This window comes from Notechis scutatus, chromosome 2, assembly GCF_049901735.1.
Source record: "Notechis scutatus isolate UNSWTSFEM ecotype Mainland chromosome 2, rNotScu1.2, whole genome shotgun sequence".
Classification (NCBI taxonomy): Eukaryota; Metazoa; Chordata; class Lepidosauria; order Squamata; family Elapidae; genus Notechis; species Notechis scutatus.
The window spans coordinates 202,859,596-202,885,155 of NC_142010.1; the positions used below are offsets into that span (position 1 = coordinate 202,859,596).

The 25,560-nt window shown below is 37.8% G+C and overlaps 1 protein-coding gene across 1 annotated transcript; it reads left to right on the forward strand.

Annotated features, from left to right (window-relative positions):
• The first annotated feature begins 1,046 nt into the window (after positions 1-1,046).
• PSAT1 (phosphoserine aminotransferase 1) lies at positions 1,047-24,107 on the forward strand. Its single transcript, XM_026674977.2, has 9 exons — positions 1,047-1,851; positions 5,798-5,858; positions 7,256-7,325; positions 9,348-9,553; positions 12,727-12,899; positions 13,120-13,289; positions 16,922-17,050; positions 19,538-19,675; positions 22,051-24,107. Exons 1-9 carry the CDS (start codon positions 1,531-1,533, stop codon positions 22,151-22,153), a joined length of 1,371 nt encoding a protein of 456 aa, XP_026530762.2. The 5' UTR covers positions 1,047-1,530; the 3' UTR covers positions 22,154-24,107.
• The last annotated feature ends 1,453 nt before the right edge of the window (positions 24,108-25,560 follow it).

The following is a 25,560-nucleotide window of genomic DNA, read 5'->3' on the forward strand; positions in this document are numbered from 1 at the left end:
ATCCATACAATCTTTTAATCACCTTTTCATCAGTACCCGTCAAGATCTTATCTAAGTCAGTCAATTTATAATAAAATCCTTCTGTTTTGAAATCTTTATCATACCTTGAATGTATTTGCGCATATGAAAACCAATTCATCTTTATACCTTGTTCCTCTAGTTTTTGCATAGATTTAAGTTCACCCTTTTCATTCAAAATTTCCCCATATCTAACTGTTTGTTCCTTCTTGTATATTATAGGATAGGAAAATGCTTCAATAGTCGATAACCAGACTGGAATTTTCAAATAACATTGTCTTTTAATCTTCTCCCAATTTAACCACAGTATATGATGTCTTCTAAAATAGCCCTGTGTTTTGGTTCCCTTATACCATAAAAAAGCATGCCACCTATTTTAAATCTTTCTTATAAAATCAGTATTTAATTTGCTTTCAGCATATGTAATTTATAACAGAAAAGCAAGCATAATGTGACTTTTCATTATTGCACTGGAGGAAAAATCCATTGCTACACATGATGGTTAACGTTTTACTCTTGGGTGCTTTATGTTTGAGGGTCAAAGAGTTTAAATCAATATACTGACCTCTTGTTGCATAACTACTAATCAAAAGATAAGGAACACTCATTTAGATTTTTCATCTTTCAGCTTCTGTTCTATTCTGATTTGCTTAGATTGGTTCTTGGACTGTTTTTCAGTATGCAACTTTTCTGCAATGTACTTTACGGAAGGTCACCTGCAACAATTCACAAAGGTTTTGCCAGATTCCTTTATCACAAATGAGAACATTTGTTCTTTCATTATGACATCAGTTTGCCCATTTTGCAATCATGAAATATGCTGCGAATGCAATACACATAGCTCAAAAATCAGTGGCTTTCCTGATTCTTATACCTCATCATTTTTAGCGGGTTGAGAATTGCATCACTTATAATATCCTTGTGTAATTGGACCTTAACCCGAATAAAAGCATTTTTTTAAAGTTCCCGGCATTAGGCTGAAATTGTAACATTCTTTCTTGAAAGAAAACTTGCAATGAGTTAATTTTGTGAAACAGGATAAATGTAGATGCCCAACACTGAATTGCATCATTGGTGTTACTATCTTCCCTATTGTTTTACTCCAATGTTTCAGATCAAGGTTTCTTTCTATTTAGGATAAGGACCGATATCAACAAACATTTATAACAAATTGGGCAGTATGCTGGAAGTCATTTGGGGTACAATAACGTTCAACAAAAGGCACTGATTGTGCCCCATCAAATTGGTGTCAGGCATCCCCACCCCAATTTGCTCAACTGAAGTTAAAGATGGCTGGCAGAAAACGGGAACGATGCCATCCCGCAGGATCGTGCGAATAAGACCTCTCCAGGGGAAGCCAGCCCTCCCGAATGGAGGTTGTGATTCTTCACAGCAAGATCCAACAACTCAACTTTCAGCACACAAGCTAGGGGCGGGCGGAGAGGAGCGCCTGAGGAAGCTCGTCCAAAGGCTGCCGCTGACTCGGCAACCTCGGTCGCCTCGGCGGATCGGATGTTGCAATCTCTCGCCAGCTTTGCACTGAAGAAGGACGGGACAATCACGCCGCCTGCTCGTGGCCCACTGGTCAATAACTGGCCCGGGCTGCGAAACCCCGACCAATCGGATCGTGGGGAATTGCCATACCCCCTGCGAAAAAAACCAATAGAAAAGCAGAGCCTCTTGAAAAGCTCTGCCGTTCTGAGTTCGAGAGAGCTAAGAAGAAGAAGAGAGGAGATCGTCGAGGCAAGCAGAGGAGCTCCGCCGCTGGCAACCATGGACGCTAAGAAACACGTAGCCAATTTCGGCGCCGGACCAGCGAAGCTCCCACGATCGGTAGGTACTCCGAACTGTCGAAGGCATCTGGGATGATGTCCTATAAACGGAGCGGGAGAGTTGCTTTCCGCTTTTTAATTGAGGAGGATCGCCCCGAAGCTGGGGTGCCGCTGTGCCTGGAGAGTAAAAGCGTTGCTACCGAGTAAACCTTTGGTTTAAATAGGGATTACTTTACAACCCGAATGCCGAACGTTGCTCTCTTAGGTGCCCATCTTCAAGAGAGCAGCTTTTGGAAGGATGCTTGGAAGCTTTGATTGCGGGACTGTTGTTGGAAAGAGACGAACGGGGAGATACTTCTATCCTTTGCATCGGGCCAATTTATTTTCGTTTTTCACGAATACTTCGGATGCCAAAAAAGGTCAGGAAACGGTGCTCCTGTTGACGTGGTTGTCCTGGAAACTCCGTGTTAGGGATTTCAGTTACACTCTTCAAGCATGCTGATTTTACTCGATTAACTAAATTTCCTGGTATGCTTAGCACAGTATTGACTTTATCTTTTAATTTTAGTTTAAAGTAATAGAAACTTGGCATTTTGGTGTTTTACCTTTCCAAATCTGATGCAGTCCAAAAGACAAACAAAACCAGAACATTAACATTTACAAGTCAGACATTACTAAATGGAAAAAAAATAATATTTTTTTCTTTCAAAGATATATTTACAAACATATTGCCCACATTGCACGATTGCAGGATATTTTGTCTTTGTATTTCCCCCCTTTTTAATTCCTAGCATTGGTGGGACCCAGTCAGATCTCCAACTTGTTAGTCATTTTCATTTCATTTTATTTCAGTCATGATGGGGATAGCAAGTTGTATTTCTGGCATAGCAGCAAAAGCTTATTGCTAATTGGTGCACCTCATGGCTTTAAGAATAGTGCATATTCAAGTTATTGTTGTGCCCCAGAGCATAAATTCTGATACGTACAAAAAAAGTAGGCTCTCCTGTTTTCCATTTGGGAAAACTAGAGTGTCTAATTGTTAATCATTTTGTTTGTGCATTCAAAAGAGGAGAGTATTGCAAAGTCCATTGTCTTCTCTTACTGAATAAATCCTTTGTGAATGTGTAGGGCACACATAATTATAGATACAGCAGGGTACAACTTCAGGCAGATTCATGCTAACAATAATTTCTAACCGTGTAACTCAATTTAATCCAAAAAGTTGCATCAGCAGCTGTCTTGATCCAATTACATTTGGAGGGTGTGGCTCTTTATATCTGGTTTTTCAGCTTTCCAGCAGACTTGCGTGTCTAAACAGTTTAAAAAATAACTGAGGCCTAGAAAAAAGTGACACTGGTATCTATTTGGGTTAGTTAACATTTTATCTGGGACATACAACCCCTCCCTTTAAAAGAAACAATTTTCTCTGTGAACTAGCTTGTAAGGAGTGTCTGTGGTGATTCTCAATCATCCAGGTCACGGTTGTCCCAAAGACTTTTTCAAAAGGCAACTGGACTTTCTTGGTTTTTTTTTTTCCTTGACAGAGTTTCATTTCTCATCCAAGAAACTTCTTCAGTTCTGACTGAATGGTGGGGAATAGAAGGATTTATATTCTTTGCAGTCAACTGCAAAGCACTCTTCGAGTTGTTAAAGCCACTTGGGTGTTTATCTGTACCTCAGGGTAACCTGAATCCCCTTTTAAAGACATCAAATTCCACATTCTGGACAGAAAAGACCACTGGTTTGAAAGAGAGGCTCAAGAGCCCATTGATGTTAAAATTGAACAGCCCTCTCTTAACAGAGGGAGAGGGATACAATCAGTGGCAGATTAAGGCTCACTGATGCCCTACACATTCACAAATCTTGGTGCCCCTTCCTTTGTACATACTGTACAAATGAAGCCAAGCTTAGGCTACATAAAAAGTTTTTGTGGTGCCCCTTTGGGCCTGGTGCCCTAAGCACGTGCTTAGTCTGCTTAATGGTTAATACACTACTGGATACAATACCACCTATCTCTTATCTACAACATAATCCTTTTAACACTCCCAAGAAGGTCCCACACTAGAGGTGGTATTCAGCAGGTTCTGACCAGTTCTGGAGAACTGGTAGCAGAAATTTTGAGTAGTTTGGAGAACCGGCAAATACCACCTCTGATTGGCCCTGCCCCCATGTATTCTCTGCGTCAGCTGATTGGCTGCACAGGAGAATGGAGCTGGAAAGCAGGTTAGTGAGGTGGGGAGGGAATGGGGATTTTACAGTATCCTTCCCCTGCCACGCCACCAAGCCACGCCCACAGAACCCATAGCAAAAAATTTTTTTTATCCCACTACTGTTCCACACCCATTTGTAACTCTGATTCAGGTGACCTTGAGAGTACAGATAAAACCCCTCAACTACTCTCAACAACGGACCAGAGTGCTAACAAGACCCAGAGTGCTAAATCCTTCCATTTCCCCACCATTCAGTCAGAACCGAAGAAGCTTAGCAAAATATTTTCAAAAAAAAAAAAAACACCTTGAAAAAAAAGTCCAGTTGAGTTTTGAAAAGCACCTTTAGGATAGCTAGTAAGGATTACTGTACTGTGTCTTATTTCAGAATTGAGTAGGACTAGCTGAATTTTTTTTATAATATTTGATGTTTAGCAAGACATCTGAAAGCACTGGTGTAATTGGCTGTATAAAGACATCCTTATTTCTCAGTTAGGTTTGGATGGAATAAATGGATGGATGGATGGATAAATAGATAATTTTCTGAAAATGGCAGCCTAAATGGTTAATTTCAAGGTTAACCCTATGGATAATATCTTCAGGGAGTCCAAATCTATAGCTGATGATCCCATTATTGAAGCCAGCAAATCATAGTAACTCAAAAGAGTGTGCAAACGTTGAAGATCTAGCAAACCCTTTACAGTTTAATGTAACAAAACAGACAATGATTTTTTTATGTTCTAAAAGAGAAGGATGAATGATAAAAGTTGTTTTATGAATAACTCATCCAAGGTAAAAGTGGTGTAAATGAGGATTTTACTATGGTCTGCTGAACTTACTGTGGTCTGCTTAGCTTTAGAACATGGATCTGTTTGGGCTGCCAGACACTCATGGAATTTTTGTTCACATGTTTGAACTCTTGCAGCACGGCAATTGCAATTGTGGACTTGTTAAATTGCAGAATAATTGTTACAGAAGTCCTCATTAGTTATAAAACACTGGTTTATACAAACTCTCTGGCCAGTTCTGGCTCTTGTTTTGTTTGTTGTTCTGTTATTTATTTATTATGGTATTTATACCCTACCTTTCTTTCTGTTGGACAAAGGTAGCGTACAATAGTAAATGAAATGTAAATTATAAAGAAAACAGCATCAATATAAATAAAATCCAAATATAAAAATTGTTAGGGGGGAAGCGTGGGAAAAAAGATGTGCTTTTATCAGTTTCCTTAGTACTAGGAGATTGGGGGAGAAGTCCATCTGCTTTCTTTCTTAATCTTTTTTTCTGGCAGTAGGGATACTTCAAAAATAATTGGTGGGCTGCAGCTGCGTTGTTTTTTTTTTTTTGTACTTCTTAAGAAAATGTATAACCAAAATAATGTTTGTTTCCTTAAGTTTTCGTGGGTATTTATATTATAGTGTTCAGCTTTGTTCGGGTATGACATGGGAAAATACCCGAACAAAGCTGAATACCATACAAAATAATATTTATTTCCAGATATAATCTTGGAAATAAAGATGGTGAAATTACTCGGTATTATAAAGCACATACTTCCCAACATGGAAGCTCATGATCAAACTTTGGCATCTCAGCTGATAGAAACATCCAGAACTGTTACCACTCAGATCGGGCAATAAATACCTGACTAGGATCTTAGTAGAATTATACTATTTACTCTTGGATAAATCTTAAAGCATACATGTTAAGATGCAAACAATAACGAATCTAAGTAACTTTCTCTCTGTAGAACATATGATTTGCCTATGACATGAGTATAATTATGTCAAATATTTTTTGCAGGTCCTGTTGGAAGCCCAGAAAGAATTGGTGGATTATAAAGGCCTTGGTATTAGTGTCCTTGGTAAGGAACTCATCTTTATTTTGGGTATTACCGAAAATGAAAATGTAGGGAAACAACTGCCACAACGAACAGGGGATCACCCTATTTTCCAAAGTACCAGAAGGCAGGACAAGAAACAAAGAATGGAAACTAAGCAAGGAGAGAAGCCACCTAGAATTAGGGAGAAATTTCTTAACAGTGAGAACAATTAACCAGTGGAGCAGTTTGCCTTCGGAAGTTGTGGGTGCTCCATCACCAGAGGCTTTTAAAAAGACCGGATAACTACTTGTCTGGAATGGTATAGGATCTCCTGCTTGAGCGGGATGGTGGTGGACTAGAACAGGGGTCCCCAACCACGGTCCGGGACCGGTACCGGTCCGTGGAACAACTCCTACCGGGTCGCTGTTTGCTGGGCGCCGCCATCTTTTTGATGAAAAAGTGCTTCTGGTGAGCTTTTCCGGATAGAAAGCTCACCGGAAGCACTTTTCATCAAAAAGATGGCGGCGCTCGTGCTCGTGAGCTTTTCCGGTAGAAAGCCATTTCTACCTGGAAAAGCTCACTGGAGGCTACTGCCGCCATTTTTGATGAAAAAGTGCTTCGGTGAGGTCACCGGAAGCACTTTTCATCAAAAAGATGGCGGCGCCAGCTGATGCCGTATCGGCGCGGCGCCCAGCTGATGCCGGTACTGGGCCGTGGCATAAAAAAGGTTGGGGATCACTGGACTAGAAGACTTCCAAGGTCCCTTCCAACTCTGTTATTATGTTGCAAGTAAAGGATCAAACACTCAGTTGATCCAAAAAAAGGGAACCTTTGCTTGTGGGAAAACTCTAGGACAAAAAGGGGGGAAAAAAAAGATCATTAGAGAGGCCGAGCAGTATTTAAGTTGTTTTGATCCTGTTGCAGCTTTCCTGCACTGCCAACCCTTGTAATGCCAACCCTTGTTACTGTTCCCCATTTAAGTTCACTAATGAAATGAACTGAGGTTTCAACTGCTTCAGCTCTTTCTTCTGAATAGAAAATTTATTCTATTTCACTTTATTATTCTTATTCTTTATCACTTCGATGGGCATGGGAATGTTTGTGCATTCTTGTGTCTGAAAGTCCTTTCCGTGATGGGAGCTGATCTATGCGCCCCATTTTTGCAGCCTTAGTTCTTTTGCTTCTATTGAGCATATGAAACATGATACGTAAGTAGAATGTGCTCACTGGTGCATGTGATAGATAATTCCTCATTTGGGCCCGAGCTCCATTTATCCATGACATCCTTGTGGAGTTTAGCAAATTAATTTGTCTGCTCTGTTTACAGTTTCTTAGGTGCTTTTAAGCTGACTGAAGAAAGCCAAGTTAAAATGCAATCATTTGAAAAGCTATGGTATGTGTGTTTTTATAACATGATATCTTTGATTTCCTTTCTGTAGAAATGAGTCACAGAACATCTGATTTTTCAAAAATCATCAAAGCCGCTGAAAACTGCTTACGTGAACTCCTGTGAGTTATCCTGTTTATTCACGCCATTAAAAGCCTGACTTCTGAAAATACTGTAGCTGCAATATATGTTTTCCCTTTGGATGTATAATATATTTACGATGTTTCAATGAAACATTATATGTGTATGGCTTATTGCTACAGAAATAAAATGGGACACTTTGTAAATTTGTTTTTGGCATGGATTGTTATACATTTTTTTTTTCAGGCAGGTTCTTTTATCATTTTTGTTTTATGATAGCTTGTAACAGCCATGTATTACAGTGGTGGGATTCAAAAGTTCCAACCACTGGTTCTGTGGGCGTAGCTTGGTGGGCCTGGCTGCAGGGGTGGGATCGTGCGACTTGTGCGATCGCGTGTGTGTTCGTTAAACACACACTTTGTGCACGCGTTAAAACAGTAAAAACTAAGCTGCTGCACTTCTCAGCTGTTTAGCACAGCAATCCGCTCTGCCGTGCCAAACAGCTGAGAGGTTAAAAAGGACCTAAGAGCAGGGGCAGGCAGGCGGCCCAACTGTAAAGCCTCAGAGAGACTTGGAGTGAACCAGTTCTCTGCCAGCTGATCTTTGGCACTACCGGTACGCCACAACTGGGCTGAACTGGTAGAATACTGACACTGATGTGTTACATCTAATGTCTATAATAGTACTTAACATTAATGGTTGGATCTCAACTAAATTCTTTGTATTTAGCCATTGTTAAATTTGGGTCGACATTTTTTTACACTGATCTAAACAGGATTTAAATTTAACTAAATTAGATCCAATGCAATCTTTTAAACCACTATATTGACTATTGGGAAGAGGATAATTTAAAGTAGAGTATCGGTGAATGGATTTTAAAATCCTTTTTCTGCTAGGGTTATGTAGAGGATGTACCTGCCAATTGTCCTGAGAATTGTTGTAATGGGTACTTTCATAGAAAGGCAGATCCTCTTTGCTATGTGATATTCTTCTGCCATTCAGTATGACTTGACTCTTTTCATTGAAGAGTATTATTAAATACTGATGAAGGGCTGAAGCACAACATTGCTCTGCAAAAGTTGATACAGCTATTTGATAAAGTTTATAGTATGCATAGGCAAATTTATTGGGGGAAAAATCAAGAGTTTCATGCTGGTTTTTTTTGACTGCTTTATAACCTGATTGGGAGTATCTTCACTTTCTATTATGTCTTCTTTTGCCATATGGGTGCTAATAAGGGCATCCTGGGTGCTAATGATGGCAGAATATATACATTTTTAATAGGGCTTCAATCTGTGGCATATACTGTACTGGATTTTGATTCACTCTCAACACAATTGCTGCCAATAGTTGAACATGCCACTCAGAATCTATTCCAGAGATGGAATGCTGATACTTTAATTTCAACAGAGCTTGGAAAATTGCCTTGAAGTTTTAGGAGCATCCCTCTACATTCTTTCAGTCCAACAAGTGCTGCTTTTGCTAGTTGTTGTCTTTTGTGGAGACCAGATTCTACCAAACTTATCTGCATGTGGCATCGACTTGGAGGCTGGCATGATTTCAACACTGTCACTGTGCACATTCCAAACTGGATGGCATGTGATGTATCTAGAGTGGAGTGATTGATAAAATTAGTTCTGATTTCTGGGAGATCTCTTTTAGAGAGCTAATTAATTCTTATTAATCCAATATTGAGCCATTTTTAAAATTCAATCTGGCATTTTGAGAAGCAGAATAGCTATGCATTCTGCCAACAAAAAATAAAACAGTATAAAACTAATAGATTATCAAGATACTTCAAGTGTTAAAATACAAGCAAATATATGCATTGTATTTTACAAATAATATTTATCACTCTGGTAGAAGAAGATTATGCATTGAGCCAACATTTGGGGTGATTACTTTTTAAATAAACATTAATGTATTGTAATGTAATGTAATATAATGTATTATTCATGTAATGTAATGTATTGTAAAAGTTTTCTCTACTTGAATGCCGTCTTCAGTTTTTACCAGGCATAATGAATGAATTATCACTCCTCCCTTTCTTTTGTTTTGCACAGCAATATACCAGAAAATTACAAAGTGATATTTCTCCAAGGTGGTGGATCTGGCCAATTCAGTGGCATTCCACTTAATCTCATTGGGCTTAAAGAAGCCAGATGTGCTGATTACGTGGTTACAGGAGCTTGGTCAGCCAAGGCAGCAAAAGAGGCAGAGAAATATGCAAAGGTGAACCTTGTGCATCCCAAGCTTTCAAGTTACACAAGTAAGTTAACTTACTTGCAGGAAAAAGTATATTAGGTTATTTTCTTTCTATTGTTTAATAAGACTTCACAGTATAGAACCGTATACATATGCAACTTTTCTGTATCTGTCTCTCTCTGCACGTATTCCTCCCTACTACAGTTTCCTTTAGCTGGTCCAAAAGGACGCTATGATTGATGGCATTAAAAGTCACTGAGAGCTCAAGGAAGTCTTTTCTAGCACTGCTGCATATTCCTGAGAAATGCCATCAATGTTGGTGAAGTATTGTGCCTAGGCATAAAAGCCATTTACAAAGGGTCCAGATAATCAGTTTCTTCCAGGGTCCTTTGCAACTGCAACCTTTTAAATAAATTTCCACAGAAAGAGGAGGCTGGACAAAAAAAACATTGTCTGGGGCAATTGAGTTTAGCAATGGCATCTTAAGTAGGTGGCACACTAGTGAACGTACACACATATTCAGAGAGGTTGATAACACTGCATGGAACTAACCACATGCAATCTCCTGGGAGGACATCAGCACTCAGGGAAAACAGGAATAAAAAACAACAAGTGGCCAGGTTAACAGTCTCAAAGATGCTGTCAACTCCATCAGAAGTTACAGGATCAGGCTACTTCCACTAACCAAGTGTGATGTTGCCTCCATCACATCTAGATCAGCTCATTTGGAGCCCAACTTTGTAAAACTATTAAATGCCTAGCATATTCTTCACAGCAGCCCAGTACATAGTTCTGTGGTCTGTTCCTCTCCCCAAATGATCGTGTCACTCCATAAAAGGCAGTAGACATAATAAGAATGGAGAAATAACTGTGTTCTGTTGTTATATAATGTCTGATATGGGCTCTTACATAGGGTTGGTTAGGTTCACTTTTTAGTTTTCTCCAGTGGTGTTCTTGGGTCCTGTTAGTATTTCTTGATATTTCATTTTGCAGAGTTCCTAAGAAAACCAATGGACATTCCCTCACTTTGAAATACTGTGCATCAAGAGGCTACACAGGAGCAATCCAGTCAATGTGTCTTGTCACCTTCCTATTTCCAGACAGAAAGTAAGGGCTCAAACATATAATCCCACCAGATCCTTGGGGACCCCTCCCCAACCCATGTCTCTTGAAACAATTCTGTATCATCAGTCTTGGGTGGACTGACCTAATAGGCCCTACCTTTCTGTAGGGAAAGGATAGTGGGAGCGATAGTATCCATGTGTGTGGGTCTTTAATCTTCTTACAAAAGAAGATTAAGATCTCTCCATTTTATAATAGCAGGCAATGTATGCAGTGGAGATCTCTGTGGCTCAAGCAACCTTGACTAGTTGTTTGGAGAGCTAGATGAATGGTTGGAAAAACAGAAAAGAAAGATCTCCCTGCAGATACTATTCCATTGTAGATGGAAGGGGGGGACTGCTTTGCTGGCTCCTTTAAATGCCAAGAGCACTGATTTCTCCCCCTGGCCTCCTTGTTATGACTCAAACCTCCTGTCCATTAAGTGGCTTTCAGTATCTTCTTTTGCAGTGTTCTCAGATATCAAAGGAAGGTACCCTGGATCTCTTTGAAGAGACAATAGCAGTTTCTGCATTCATTGTTTGAAGAGCCTCTGCTTTGCTTGTTTTTGACTGTTGGTTACTTGGTAATAAAATTAGATCTGCTTTTGGAAAATAAGGATCTGTCAGGCAAGCATGGTAACTGGTTAAAATCCAAAAACTAATGTGCAAGAGGAGGGGAATAATTATGCAGGCGAGTACAAAAGAAACATATTAAGAATCCAGATATTCTTGGCTTCTTTTCTGAATCCTCTTGGCTTTACATAGTTATTGGAATTTTCCTGCCAGAGACTCAAGATCCTCCTTCCTAAACATTAGAGGATCGGATATGGATGCTGCAAATTTCTTTAACTTGAATACACTTTAGCCATAATTAATATGGACTTCACACTTATACATTTCTTTAAAAGAGTCTTTGAAATTCTGAAATATGACCAATGTAATAATCTTGTGTACAAAATTATCTTCAAAATAAACGTCACTGTTATATAAAGACTGATAAGTACAAGGGTAGGCAATTTAGTGTCTGTCAACTAATTTGGGCTACAGTTCTTTTATCTTGTAACTGTATTGACTGTGGCTGATAGGAAATTAAAATATCTGGAAGGTCTTTAGTTTCCTATCACTGAGCTAATGGGCACATACCATCATATTCCTGTTCTAAAAGATGGATTGCGTCACTCTGGATTCGTTGCAGTGTTTCAAAGTTGGTTTCTCTAGGTACTGCAGATATTGGGTATTGAATGTTTGCTTTTGTCTCTTGCTTCTGTTGCAAACCAGCAACCTTTGCTCATTGCCTGACTAAGATGTCAGGTTCCTAATCATGAGGAATTCATGGATTTCAAAGTAAATAGATGAACAATTTTGGTATGTGTGTGTGAGAAAGAAAGTATAGCATTGTAATTCTCATATTTTATGATTATTTATAAAGATTCTGCTGATATCCAGGGGCATTAATAATCTAAGTAATTAAGGATTAATTTACTTGCTTCAAAAATAATTTAGAATAATTTTCAGCAGAGCAGTTCCCTATTGTTCATTAAAGTAGCCCACCTTTTTTTTTAAAGGCTACTGAGCTTTAAAAAGTGTGACTGCTTTAAAAAGTTGACTTATTCAAGTTACAGCAACTCTTGCAGTACCTGCAATCCTTTTTCAGGATCATGCAGAGGCTTAAAAAAATTGGCTACTTTAATGAGTAGCAGAGATTCTCTACCATGTAAGGTTTGAAATATCTTCTGAATGATTTTCAAAATAAGAATTAACATTCAAAACTACAGTGAAATATCAGATAAATTGCACACATGGAGCTTTTGTAGTTAAAAAAAAGTATGTTCCTTTAAATGCCCAAATACTTTGAAACTGAAAGTTATTTTGATTGCTAGTCAAGTTACTTTCTTTCCATATCAAGTGGATTTTCCTCTCCCAGTTTATCGGATTCTGCTTTCTCCAAGCAGTTGCACAAGGTTGTGGAGGCTTATGTATTTTTTTTTAAACACGTTCTTTGCTGAAGTAGGAGATTAACTTTGCTGGCAGTGCATTTGACCTTTGGCAGTCATTCCTGGCGTATCAATGCAACCAACAGGCTGAAATTTAAAAAAAAGCACAACCCATTGTTTTCCATCATCTTATTTTTTTTCAGAAATCCCTGACCCAAGCACTTGGAACCTTAATCCCGATTCCTCTTATATCTATTATTGTGCTAACGAGACTGTTCATGGTGTGGAGTTTGACTTTGTACCTGATGTTGGTAAAGCAGTTATAGTTTGTGATATGTCATCAAACTTCCTCTCCAAACCAGTGGATGTTTCAAAGGTAACTTTCCAAAAGGCATTTTGCAATATGTAATGATCTCAAATTTAAGGTCACCAAGGCCAGGGCCTCTGCTCCTCTTACTGAGGGCTGATCATGTTCAATTTACAAGTTTGGATATGTTCAATGCATTAATGAAGCAGTTAGAACTGTATAAATGTTTTGCAAATGCACTCATAAATGTAATGGATCTTTCTTTTTATTTTTTTCCCCCAATGATAAGTTTGGTGTCATTTTTGCTGGTGCCCAAAAAAATATTGGTTGTGCCGGAGTCACAGTGGTAATAGTGCGTGAGGATTTACTTGGCTATGCTCTGAAAGAGTGCCCCATTGTGTTGGAATACAAAGTGCAAGTAGAAAACTCTTCGTTATACAACACACCTCCATGCTACAGGTAATTCTACTAAAGTTAATATTAATTTCGTTCTTCTAATTACTTAGAAGTTTCTTACAATTGACTTACTTTTTGATAATTAGGGGAAAGGAGGGTCAAGAGAAGTTGGAGAACATACGTGAGGTCAAGTTCTAAGCTGGGAGGGCTTCACAAATAGAGCAGGTTCTTCAACGTTCAGAGGTCCCAAGACAATCTTGAACTAGTTAAGTCTCCTCTTTCTCATGTTGTTGTGATTATATGAGGACAATTAATATCTGAATAGGAATTCAATGATTGCAAACAGAATCCTAAATGAAGTTTATTTATGGTTGTTCCCTTTTGACTATTGCCCAACAATACATTGAAAGAGACCAAGATGTATTCAGAACAAACCCAGGCATCTCTTTGACTGGGTGTTTCCTTCCACACTATACTCTTCTATATGTCACCTGCAAACACTCGGTTGAAATAAATGCTCATTGAGTGAACTTTGAGACAGTCACTTTCTACCTCACAGGATTGGCTGTGGTGACATAAAGCAGGAGGTAGTACTATATATCCCAACTTGAGCTCCAGAATGAAATGTTGAGATATGAATCAACCAAGCAAACTAATATGATAGTGGCTGCCATTCCATTAGCTCTGGATCCAATGGCATTTAAGTAGAGATTCGCTTTAACTGAATCAAGTAATTTGGTACCCTCAAAAGAATTGGACCACACTCTTTCTGAGTCTACATATACTATAGCTTTAGACTTTATGGTGCCAGATGGCTACTCCTCATCTAGATTTATCAAGAAATGGAGGGAAGGGAAATAATTTTTCCTTGTGGCCCCAAATGGCAAGCAAACCCTGGCTTAGTGTTTCCCTTTTCGCCTTTTGGTGAATGTTGGATGTATTGTCCTATCTAGTCCATTTAGTACCAGCACACAAAACCTATTGTGCTAAGCTTACTTTTGAGGGAAACTCTTAAACCCTTTGAAAAACATTTCAGAAAAATTGAGTGCTACAAGAAATGTTAACTCTAGAACAGTCAGTTCTTTGTACTACATAATACAGTAGGACAGGGCAGCCCTCTCTTTCTTCTGGGGCTGATCAACTGCAAATTTCTAAGTTCAACATGTTTGGTAAAGATTTTGGTCACATGATACATAAATGTATAATTGTACTAGCATATTTGCAGAACATACCATGTTCTAGTATGATCATTATTAACCAGTAAATTGGCTGGCTATGTGCATTCCAAATTTATTTTTAAAATCAAACTCACCGTGCCGTGTATGTGGCTAGAGATTGGCTAATTTTCCAGTTCTGCCTACTACTTTTCTTCCTTTTTAGTGACAGTGTCGGTTGCCAAGATCCTGAATTAAATGTTCAAGAGTTGGCAGTCTGATGCGTTGAATTAAATTCCTGCAGTGTGGATCATTTTAACTTCCTGTCAATAGTGGACTTGCCTTCCTGACATTAATCTTCTGGGTAGATATTAATAACCTTTTTACCCCAGAAGAAATCTCATTTCCTAGCTACAAGGATTTGCCTGATATTTAAATCTATGAGTAAACCTGCTTTAGGGACAGCACTGAAACTGGCAGTGTGGCTTTAAAGTGGGTCATTCAGTTATACTTCTCTGCTCCCCCTCCCATCTGTTTAGGGAATAGGGAAGCTTAGTTGAAATTCAGCTCAATGTGGAGAAAGGATTCTGCATTGGCCAACAGGGAGAAGCAAATCTGACTTAGCAAGAGTGCACAGGGAGGCAGGAAAAAAAAAGCTCATGAACTGAATGCTGTCATCAATGTTTGTAGATTATATTCTGCCAATAAAAAGCCAAAAGGCCAGCAAAATCTTAGGGGATGGCAATATTTCTCTTGTAAGGTTTTACATGGTTTCAGCCACTCAGAGTTGTTGAGAGTTGGGGCAGCATGCAAGTTTAATGAACAATAATAAACTGTTATTGCTGATCACATAATAAGCCAGATGTTTAGACTGTATTTGGCATTTTTATCTACCTATCAAGCCTTTCCCAAGGACCTGGGATAGGCAGATGTTGTTTGATAGTATAAAAGGTATCCTTGCAGGGTGTAAGCTGCTCCAAATAAAGCTGCCTTTTGTAATTGACTGATGGTGATTTTGTCAATGCAGTTGGCGTTCAAGTGGTGCTCCAGATGTTTTGGAATTGCACCCAAGGCACCTATTACTGTCGGTACTATCTTTGCTTTCTTTTGTCACAGTTGTTCTTCTTGTTGTAATGTTTTTAAAGAAAAAAAATGGTTAGTTTAAACATTGTTTCACAAACAATGCTTCTTTGGAGCATTCACTTGAAAAAGCCACATTATCTGAGACCAGTTTTACAGGGACTAAGTGTGCACCAGCTCTGTGAAGAATTTTAACTTTTGAGCATAGAGCTTCTAAAGACTGGGGCAGTTATAAGACTATACTGGCCACTGAAAGACTGAAGACACTGTTGGTTTTAATACCGTTAAATGCTGGACAATAGTTTGGTCCCAAGAATGTTGATTTATAATAATACGATAGTCCTCAAATTCAGTGAACAGAGTACTTCTCATAGTAGCTAGGAAGCTGGAATATTTTGGTTGAAAGCCTTCCGTGGCCCTGAATGTATTCAGAGGCTTTGAATACCATTAACCTTGGCAAGAGGATAATAAATACCTTTCAGAGTAGGTTGAAAGGATTGTTGGGAGATTTTGTGAGTAAAGGTACTTGAAATTGTTTGAAATTCTAGTGTACAGTAGTCATACTAGTGATTGTGGTAGATATTATTCGGTTTCAGCTTCTTGCATTGTTCAGAAATGTACAAATGTTTACCTCCAAATCAATTAAAAGCGTTTAGGATGGAGGCTTCTTGTGCTTTTTAAAGACAAATTTAAAGGTCACATTGTGTGAAAATTCTGAGACTGTGCTAATAATGGAAGGCAATCCCAACCTCTGAAGGGCCCAAGATTGGAGAATGCTAGTCTAATAGCTTTTGACGTATTCATTAAACACTATAGCAAAAGAAAACCTTTTGGAAGTATTGCAAACATGCACACAATTTATTATTTTGCAAAACAGAGTCCACAAGAAAGGTCCCTGCTTCAGCAATTTTGTAGCTAAAATCGCGCTAAGCAAATTGCTGGCATTTTATGCTTTCATTTCCATGCAATAACTTTCTTTGAAAATGGCAGCTGATAAAAATGCATGAAAGCTACTGAGTTCTAGTAATTGTTGTTGGCAAGTAGCTTTGCAAAAACATGTTACTGTATATGCATGAAAGAAAGGGATGGATAGTTAGTTCAATGGATAGGTGGGGATAGTGCTACACAGCCAGCCATGGAATTCTGGAAAATGAAGTCCACCCATCTTAAAGTTGTTAAGGCTGGGAAACACTGTCTTTATAGTGTGAGAAACTTTAGAGACTTATCATTTGTCTTGCTTGCTTAAGTTGTTTGAGCCTGCTGGCTCTGCTGAAGCACTTGCTGATCTAGACAAATGTGGTGGGAACTGGGTTGGCTTTGATATACAGTTAGAGATTTCTTTTTTTGGATCTCCATGGTTTTGAGTCAATTCTATGCTAGATTTCCGAAGGCCTAATATTTTATATTAGAGACGCAGAGTAATTGAATGAGTAATTGGTGTGCCTCTCTTCTTGATTCCAGTATCTACATCATGGGCTTGGTCTTGGAGTGGATAAAAAACAATGGTGGTGTTATGGCTATGGATAAACTCAGCCAAATTAAATCACAAATGATTTATGATATTATCGACAAATCTAATGGATTCTATGTGTAAGTATGATTACTGCAAAGAAAGGGGCTTATAGTAAGGCATGGCTTGATGCCTGAATATATCTGTTCATGTCAAGAAAGAGGGAATTAACTTTCTTAAAATTGCCACTGAAACTTTTCCATATGTTAGAGGCAAGCAAAGAAGTCAATGATCACATCAGAGGCCTTGTGCGTCCTTTTCGATAAACACAAAAGAAAGACCATGAATCTATAGCAAACAGAAGAAAATGTCACATGAAACATTACTGTGCAAAGCAGAAATATTTTGGAAAGATATTTAAAACTTTTGTCTGATGTAGGAAGGGGCAGAAAAAGATAACCTTTAAAGTAAATAAATGAGTCCTAATAGCAAGATTGGTCACTTTTATAGTTTGACCTACTGTTTGGCAAAAGAAGTTCAAGAGTAAAATAACAAGCTTTCTTGCAGATTAACAACTTGCTTCAACATCCAGTTGCCTGTTTTCTCCAAGTAATGTGCAAGTGTAGAATAGCTATAATGTAGAGGTGGGTTAACATGTTGCACTTAACTATGATTGAAGAATCACAGTTGGCTGGATGCCTAGAACATGCTAATACAACATTTATGCAGAAATCCAGATTTTAAAAGGAAAGTAATGATTGGAGTAAATGAGGTGTTTATTCCATAAAGCTTGTAGAACCCAGGAAACTATTATTTAAGGAGAGGCTGACAGGTGTGATGTATGTACCTTGAATCACCTTTCCCCTTCAAATCTGGATCTCTTCTCAACCCTAATAAACTTTCTTGAACTTTTAACAAACCGTCCTGAAACATTTCTTGAAGTGGTTCGCAAACAACATGTTAAAATTTATGATGGTATGAACCCAGGCAGTGTGTTCAAGTACAGGCAAAAGGTCAGAGAGGACCTACTCTGCCAATTTAGAGGAATAGCAGGAGCAGTAAGTGGCGGCTTCCACTTCCGGTTCTACTTATTATCAGTTGGATCTCTGAAGAGGAAGAAACCCACTGTCTCATTATCTTTCTAGGGCAGGGGTCTCCAACCTTGGCAAAGCTGGAATTCTGGGAGTTGAAGTCCACCAGGCTTCAAGTTGGCAAGGTTGGAGACCCCTGCTCTAGGGAACTTCAGCTTTCACCCCAGTGTCATGGTCCAGTGGGTCCCCCCTCATTTTTTCACGCTATGGTATCTGGCAGGTAAAATATTATTTCCCCAAGTTTCCGATCAAGAGGTAAAATTAAAGACTAAATTTTCACTAAAGAAAACCGCCCATGTTCAAGTGTATTAATACTGAATAGCAATATTCAAACACATTTCAAAATTGGCCATGTTTAAGTGAAATTTGTTTGCTGCTCTCCATCTTGGAGTTAGTTTAGTCTCAAGCCTGCTTCCTATCTCATTTTTTTAGCATCTTTATTCTGAAATGTGGTTAAACGAACAGTTTTAACAACAGTTTCATATGGATAGTCTAGGGATAAACTTCAGGGTCTTGGGCTTAACACATCACACTAACTGTAGAGATATTTTACTTCTTTATATTTATTTATATAATAATGAATTGGCTTGCCCATCTTACCATAGCGTGGCTTACAGTTAGCAGTTCGATGCTTGGTTTGTTGGTTACTTTAGGTACAAATATTTTAAAAATTCCTTCTAAATTGAGCACATTGAGCTGAAGACAAAGCATAATCATGTTTCAAGAAAGTATTCTGGCTTAAGCCATTCGGCCTTGTCCTTTCCCCTACTTGAAGCTTACGTTTGGAAGGACAAGATAGATGACAGTTTTTTGAATAATTGTTGCCGCTTTTTAAAATGTTACTCCTCTAATTTAGTTACTAATTACTGTTGGTGCTTATAAAACAATTATCTCTTTAAGAGCATGCGTGAATCCAATAATTTATGGCAATTGCCATGACTTTTATATACACTACTCTTGGAGCCAGAGGTGATACGCTTCTTCAAATTAGACACTGGGGGAAATCAGTAGGACTCAGCCTAGTCTCTCTCTTCTGGTCTCTCAGGGCTCTTACATTAACTAATGAGAATTATGCTTTAGTTCAAGAAAAGCTTCAAAGGCTTAATGATTTTTTAAAAGAAAAATTAAGGACTGTTCACATTAATTAGCCTTTGACTCTGATTCGCAACATGTTAAGTGTTCAATGCAATGCAAGCTGGTGTGCATAATGATCATATATGTCCTCTGCATGAGAAGTACTAATCTGATCAGGCTGGCTAAGAATAATGAAAGTTGACCTCCAGCATATCAAGTGGACACCAAATTGGAGAAAACTGCTGGAAAAAGTCCTTTTGTTGAACAGAGTTTTCAAATGCCATGTCATTATCTCTCGAATAAGTGTTTTGCAGAGAAAAGCAGCTTCTGTGACTGATCAAATACCATGCTATTTAGAAACACAACTAGCTCACTAATAATTCAATACATCAACTAATATATATTATAACAAATCAATAAAAAGTGAAGCGGTAATAGCTTCTATGTCTGTGACATTTACAGATGCCCTGTGGAAAAAAAGAGCAGAAGCAGAATGAATGTTCCCTTCCGGATTGGCAGCATTAAGGGTGATGAAGCTCTAGAAAAAGAATTCCTTGAAAAAGCTGTAGAAAACAACATGATATCCCTGAAAGGTCACAGGTAAGACAAGAGATTTGTTAAACAAAAATAAAAAAATCTTTGTCTCAGTTCTTTCTAAGATATGTCTGGATAAAATGAGTCTTGAGCTTGTGGTTTATACATATATGGATACAACCACTTACTAATTCAAGAATGACAAATACCTTCTGTTTTCAGAATTAATAGACAAAAATATAATGCAAAGTAGACAACCTGAAATCTAATGGGTGATTGTTTCAGTTGTGTCATTGTTCAGATCAACAGAATGACCACAGGTGTGTGTGCGGGGGGGGGGGGACTAATGGGAACAGGAGGGATTTCTGAATTCCTGCTGGCTTCCCCACTGAATTTGCTTGTGATAAGCTTGCAGGGAGAAAGTTAGTGGAGAAACCAGCAGGGAAGGTTGCAAGTTGCTTGGATAAGTCTCCTCCCAGCCACTCACTTTCCCTTAGTACCTCATGCCAGCCATTCACACATCCACACACACTCTCTCTTCATGCAACACCCTTGTACACTGTCTCCGACTTCACCACATCACTTGGGCACCCCTCACACCCTCCATAACCTTTGCCCCACCTCTTGCACATCCCCTTGCTCCCTCCCCATCCAGTTTTCCTGCTGCTGGCCTTGGATTTGTAATTTCCTGCTGGCTTCTCCGATGAATTTGCTAGTGAGAAGCAGGCATGGACCTTGAAAATCATAACCGTGTTTAAACTTCCTGCTACCTTCCCCATTGACTTATGGGAAGCTGTTAGAGTGTTGGAAGTGACAGTCACATGACTGCAGCTGACCATAGTAGTGTGGTAGTGCTGAAACAGTCGCAACTTCGCCAAATTTCAATCCCAGAGAAATAATGGTCCTGGATTTAGGACGCATTCTGTAAGTTAGCCCATTTGAGTTACATCGATTAAAAACAGTTGACCTATGATGCACTGTTTCGTCCAGTTGAAAGTTACAAACAGATGAACAGGCACAAGAGTTTTAGTTGTATATAAATAAGGGCTATAGTGAATATTTGCTCATGTATCTTTCAAAAATATAAACTTTTCACTCAAGCAATAATTTCTGGTTCCCAGAGCAGCTTTGACAGTCCTGGATCATATGAATGTGATAATTTCAAGATGAAATACATATACTGAAGACATACTGTACATACTGGATGATTCAGGATCCTTTGCTTAAGGACAGTGAAACATATTCAGAAGGGGAAAAGCAGAATTTAGTCCCTTTTATTGATAATAGTCTGAAAGGAAAAATCATTTGGTTCTGAGGTAAATAAGCCTCATGGAAAATGAGGCTCTTCTGTTTCTGACCTCATGATTGCATAATGTCGACAACTGGAGATTTTTCACAATTACTTTAGGTTTTAGGGTAATAGAGCCCAAGTTTTTCCAGTACTCAACTGGTGCTCAACTGATCCTTGTTGAAAATATATAATTATCTATAGACATATCCCTTACATGTACATGTAATAGAGCCACTGTGGCACAGTAGCTAGAATGCAGTACTGCAGGCTACTTCTGCTGATCACTGGCTAACAGCAGTTTGGCAGTTCGGGTCTCACCAGGCTCAAGGTTGACTCAGCCTTCCATCCTTCTGAGGTCGGGTAAAATGAGGACCCAGATCGTTGGAGGCAATACGCTGACTAAACCGCTTAGAGAGAGCTGTAAAAGCACTGTGAAGTGGTATATAAATTGTAAGTGCTATTGCTATTGCTACATTCTCCATTCTTTTATTCTTGTAGAACAGAATTCTTTTTTTGGCCAAAGAATTGTTTTATTGGCTGAAGACAAATTCCTTGTGTGATTGAACACACAAGGAATTTGTCTTCGGTGCATAAGTTCTCAGTGTACATAAGAATACATTCATCAAGAAGAATGAGATACAACACTTAGTGATAGTCATAGGATACTAAATAAGCAATCAAATCATACTAGGAAACTGAATAAAACAATATAAATCACAAAGATTTATATTGTGTTGTATCTATGGAGATTCTCAATCATCCAGGTCATGATTGTCCAAAGATGCTTTTCCAAAAAGGAACTTTCTCAGTTTTTTCCTTGAAAACGTTTTGCTTCTTATCCAAGAAGCTTCTGCTTTCAAGGGAAAAACCCAAGAAAGTCCAAAAGGCAATACTAAAATTGCCTTTTGGAAAAGCACCTTCGGGACATTCTTGCATGTGGTTTTTCTTCCCAGTTTCATATTGCTGAAAGGTTTGACTTGGGTCTTCCTTTTATGCTTATATTCTTGCAGAATAGTAAAAAGTCATTGTGGTTGAATAAGCATGTTTTCAGTATAAATAAATTATTTTGGCATTTGCAAAGAAATAAATGTCTTTGTGAAACCACCATGCATCCTCTCCCCTCCCCTCCCCATTTTCCTTCATATTTCAGATCTGTGGGAGGAATTCGGGCATCTTTGTATAATGCGGTGACGATCGAAGATGTGGAGAAGCTGGCAACATTGATGAATAGCTTCATGAAGCTGCATTCATAACAAACTAAAGTAGATGATGTTGTGGTGAACCGCCTTTGAAACAAACCAGCAAAGAATTAGTAACTAGAAAAAAGTTAATACAAAATATTCCATGGCATTATATTTTTGAAACAAAGATATTGATATTTTTTTCTGGCCAGTCAAATTTGCATAGCAGTTTTGGCTGACTTGCAGATTTCACCCTAAAACCAGTGCTTGTTAATGTGACTGTATAGTGATCCATAAAAGGATTGCTAAGATTTTAATTTTTAAACAGATCATATCGATTATAAGATACCAAGAATTATCTGAAACATACAGTCTTCGTGTCACACACAATCCAATCTTGTACAGAATATATTTAAGTATACTTTGTTACATTTTCCCGACATTTGTTTCTATCTTGGTTTATTTAATTTGAAGTCTAAATCTTCAGAAAGACTGCCATAAGCTTGAACTGTCCACTTTTTCAATGTCTGATCATTCCAAGTCCATATGACTAAAAGTGCCTAAAGACATTGCTGCCAATTATGCAGAACACAGGCCTCAATCTGGCAAATATTTTGAAACAATATGCTAATGAGCTGAAGGCCTGGCTCAATTGTTATTTTCTAACTGTTAGCATATAGTTAACTATACCAAGGTGGAGGATTTTTTTTAACTTTTAAAATAGTACATTTAAATCATTTTAGCAATCTTATGTTCTCAACACAAAAGTAACATTTCTTTTCCTACCCTTTTCCCTTTTGAAGTCAACATTACTTTAATGTTTTTATAAAACCGAATTGATCTCTTATTGCAGTCAGATGTATAACTTTTTTTGGATCAGATGTATAATTTGGCTTTTTCAGAAAAGGCAGCTTCAGTAAACTGGGATTAAGTATATATTCTACACACTCAATTCATAAAATTAAATTTAAAAAATTGGAAGGAGTCCAACTCCCTTCCCACTCCAGAGTTCCTGTCCTCAGCCCTGCATGTCTCCATCTAGGAGAATTGGTTCCTTTGAAACAACTCATATTCTTTATTTTTGAATGTCATCTTCATATATTGTGATCTTCATACATTCTCCATATTTACACCCTCAATCCAATTATCTCACCTGTCCAATAATGTTTCTCTTTAAAAAAAAAAGGAAAACAATTAGAATCTCATAATTAATGCAGAATTTTATTGCATTTGATATGGGTTCAGAATTATATTTGGCCATATGTTGTGTCCTGGGAGAAGCATTGAGAATTATATGAAGGTGGGGAAAGTGTCCATCTGCAGAGTAAGCTATATTGTTCTTAATTCCAACCATTTTTAATCAGATGTTATTCACTGTCCAATCACATCTAGATTTAAAAGCATTACATTTTGAGAGATCTGTCTTCCTCAGTATCTGCATGTCCTGTTATGATAGTTGATGTACTTTGGGTCTTTCTATTACAAAGTGTCATCTGATATCATGATGCTTGACATCTGGAACAACATCCCCCTCCTTGGGATTTGTATTTGTCTTGTTCAAACCTGGTTCTTCAAATGTGGCATTTCACCCAGCTTTGAATTAAGTTGGGTAGCAGGCTCTTTTGATGAGCTGTTGTTTTTACTCTTTCCAGATACATGCAATTTTATTTTCTTAGTGTTGTTAATTTGCTTTTAATATTGTATGTTGCTCAGAGTCACTATGAGATCAGTCAACATTGCAAATAGGATAAATACGTTTTAAATAAGAATTGGCTACTTTAGCTTAATACTAAAATTGCTTAGGATTCCTTCAGAAGCTGCATTGCACACCATTCTGTACAGTATTAACATTATTTAAACATCTTTACTATACTTAATAATATTCCTTGTTTATTTCTTGGCATAAGGTCTGAAATAGATGTCCATGTACCCATTTAAAGGTGTGTGTGCTGATTTTAAAATAGCAATGTTTATTTTTTGTATTCCACCATTAATTGAAAAAATAATAATAAAAAAACTTAAAATAGCTTTTTGTGATTTGATTTTCTTTTAATATAAAACATGGTAAATGTAAATTCTGTGAGACTTGTAGGATCATTAGCATTAGATATAAAACACTGGTCCCTGTTTGGAGATTGTTGAACATAACAAACTTGTGTATTTGAGGTTTTGCAAGCAAGAGTTCCCTTTTCTGTGCCAACTGAAGATATGATTGGTGCTGTCATCTTGGCCAATGATATTGATTAGTGGACTAGGAAATGATCAAAAGCAAGTCTTGTCTATCAAATCAAAGGAAAATGGTTCCATTAGAGTCAAAGGCACTGATTTTGTGCCTCATGATATGGGTGGCAGTTCTCTGTTCCGAGGAGACTGAAGGTCTGAAGTTTCATTTCTTTGAAACATAAGTTCCTATGTGAACCTTATTTTGCATTATTTTAAAAGGTTATATCCATTTATCTGAAATGCGTAATCTCATTCCTGAGCATGAACATGTTTGATATTAAGCTGTCTTCCTAGAGATAGCTTTATTTTTTAACAGACATGACAGCATAGATCTTTAATCTTGTCTGCCAGCCCAAGATGCATTGACATTAAATTAAATTTGAGAGGTGAATTTAATATCACCTTAAGGTGGCTGAACATGGCAAAGAAAACAGATTTCTTATTTTGGGCCTCCAAATTATTAAATGTTAGAAGTAACAAAGATGGTAGGATATTTTGATGGATTAGTTTCTGTCAAATTAAGGTGAAAACATTATTAGGGTTGGTAATATATCAGCATATGATTAATGTTTGTTATATTACACTCTTCGAATGTTAAATAAAATGTGTGGAAAAAAATCTCTTCATATTTGATAAGGGTGTGCATAATTAAAAACTGAAATGTTACTTTGTTTTTAAGTGAAATCAATCATTTTAATTGGAAAGAAATATCCTTATTTCTGTTGGTAATTGGACTCTCGATAATTTTAAATGGAGATTCATAACAGTTTGTGATAAATTGGCTCCTTTTAGGCTAAAAGAAGCTCAGAAATTATAATTAGCCCTGGATTATTCCTGGATGACTAGATCAAAGAGATTGAAGGAGATAGGAAGAAAAGCTGTTTAATACATGAAGATTTATTAGGTTTTAAAGCAGCTCAAGAACATACGTGTGTTAGTAGCAAAAACAAAAGCTCCACAATTCCAAAAGAAAAAAAAAACCTCAAAGAGCATGAAAGGAAATGAGTATTTTAGTCTTTGCGCAACATTTGAGCTGAAGAATTTATGTGTTGGGGATTTAAATGTGCAGAACTATTGTAGCAGGAATTGTTACTAAAATTATTAGAAACCATAAGTTGAACAAATATAATTAGCTCAATCTGATCTCAAATTCATTCTTTCTGTCTGTCTGTCTGTCTGTCTGTCTGTCTCTTTCCTTCTATCCCTCTCTCTCCTCCAAAACCAGGACTTTAAAAAACACACCAAACAACCTATTC

Bases quoted from the DNA above. Each gene is read 5' to 3' on its own strand.
- PSAT1 (XM_026674977.2), top strand. From the start codon at position 1,531: ATGTTGCAATCTCTCGCCAGCTTTGCACTGAAGAAGGACGGGACAATC. The intron at 5,859-7,255 runs GTAAGGAACTCA...TCCTTTCTGTAG, and splicing joins CCTTGGTATTAGTGTCCTTG to AAATGAGTCACAGAACATCT. The intron at 17,051-19,537 runs GTAAGTATGATT...TGACATTTACAG, and splicing joins AAATCTAATGGATTCTATGT to ATGCCCTGTGGAAAAAAAGA.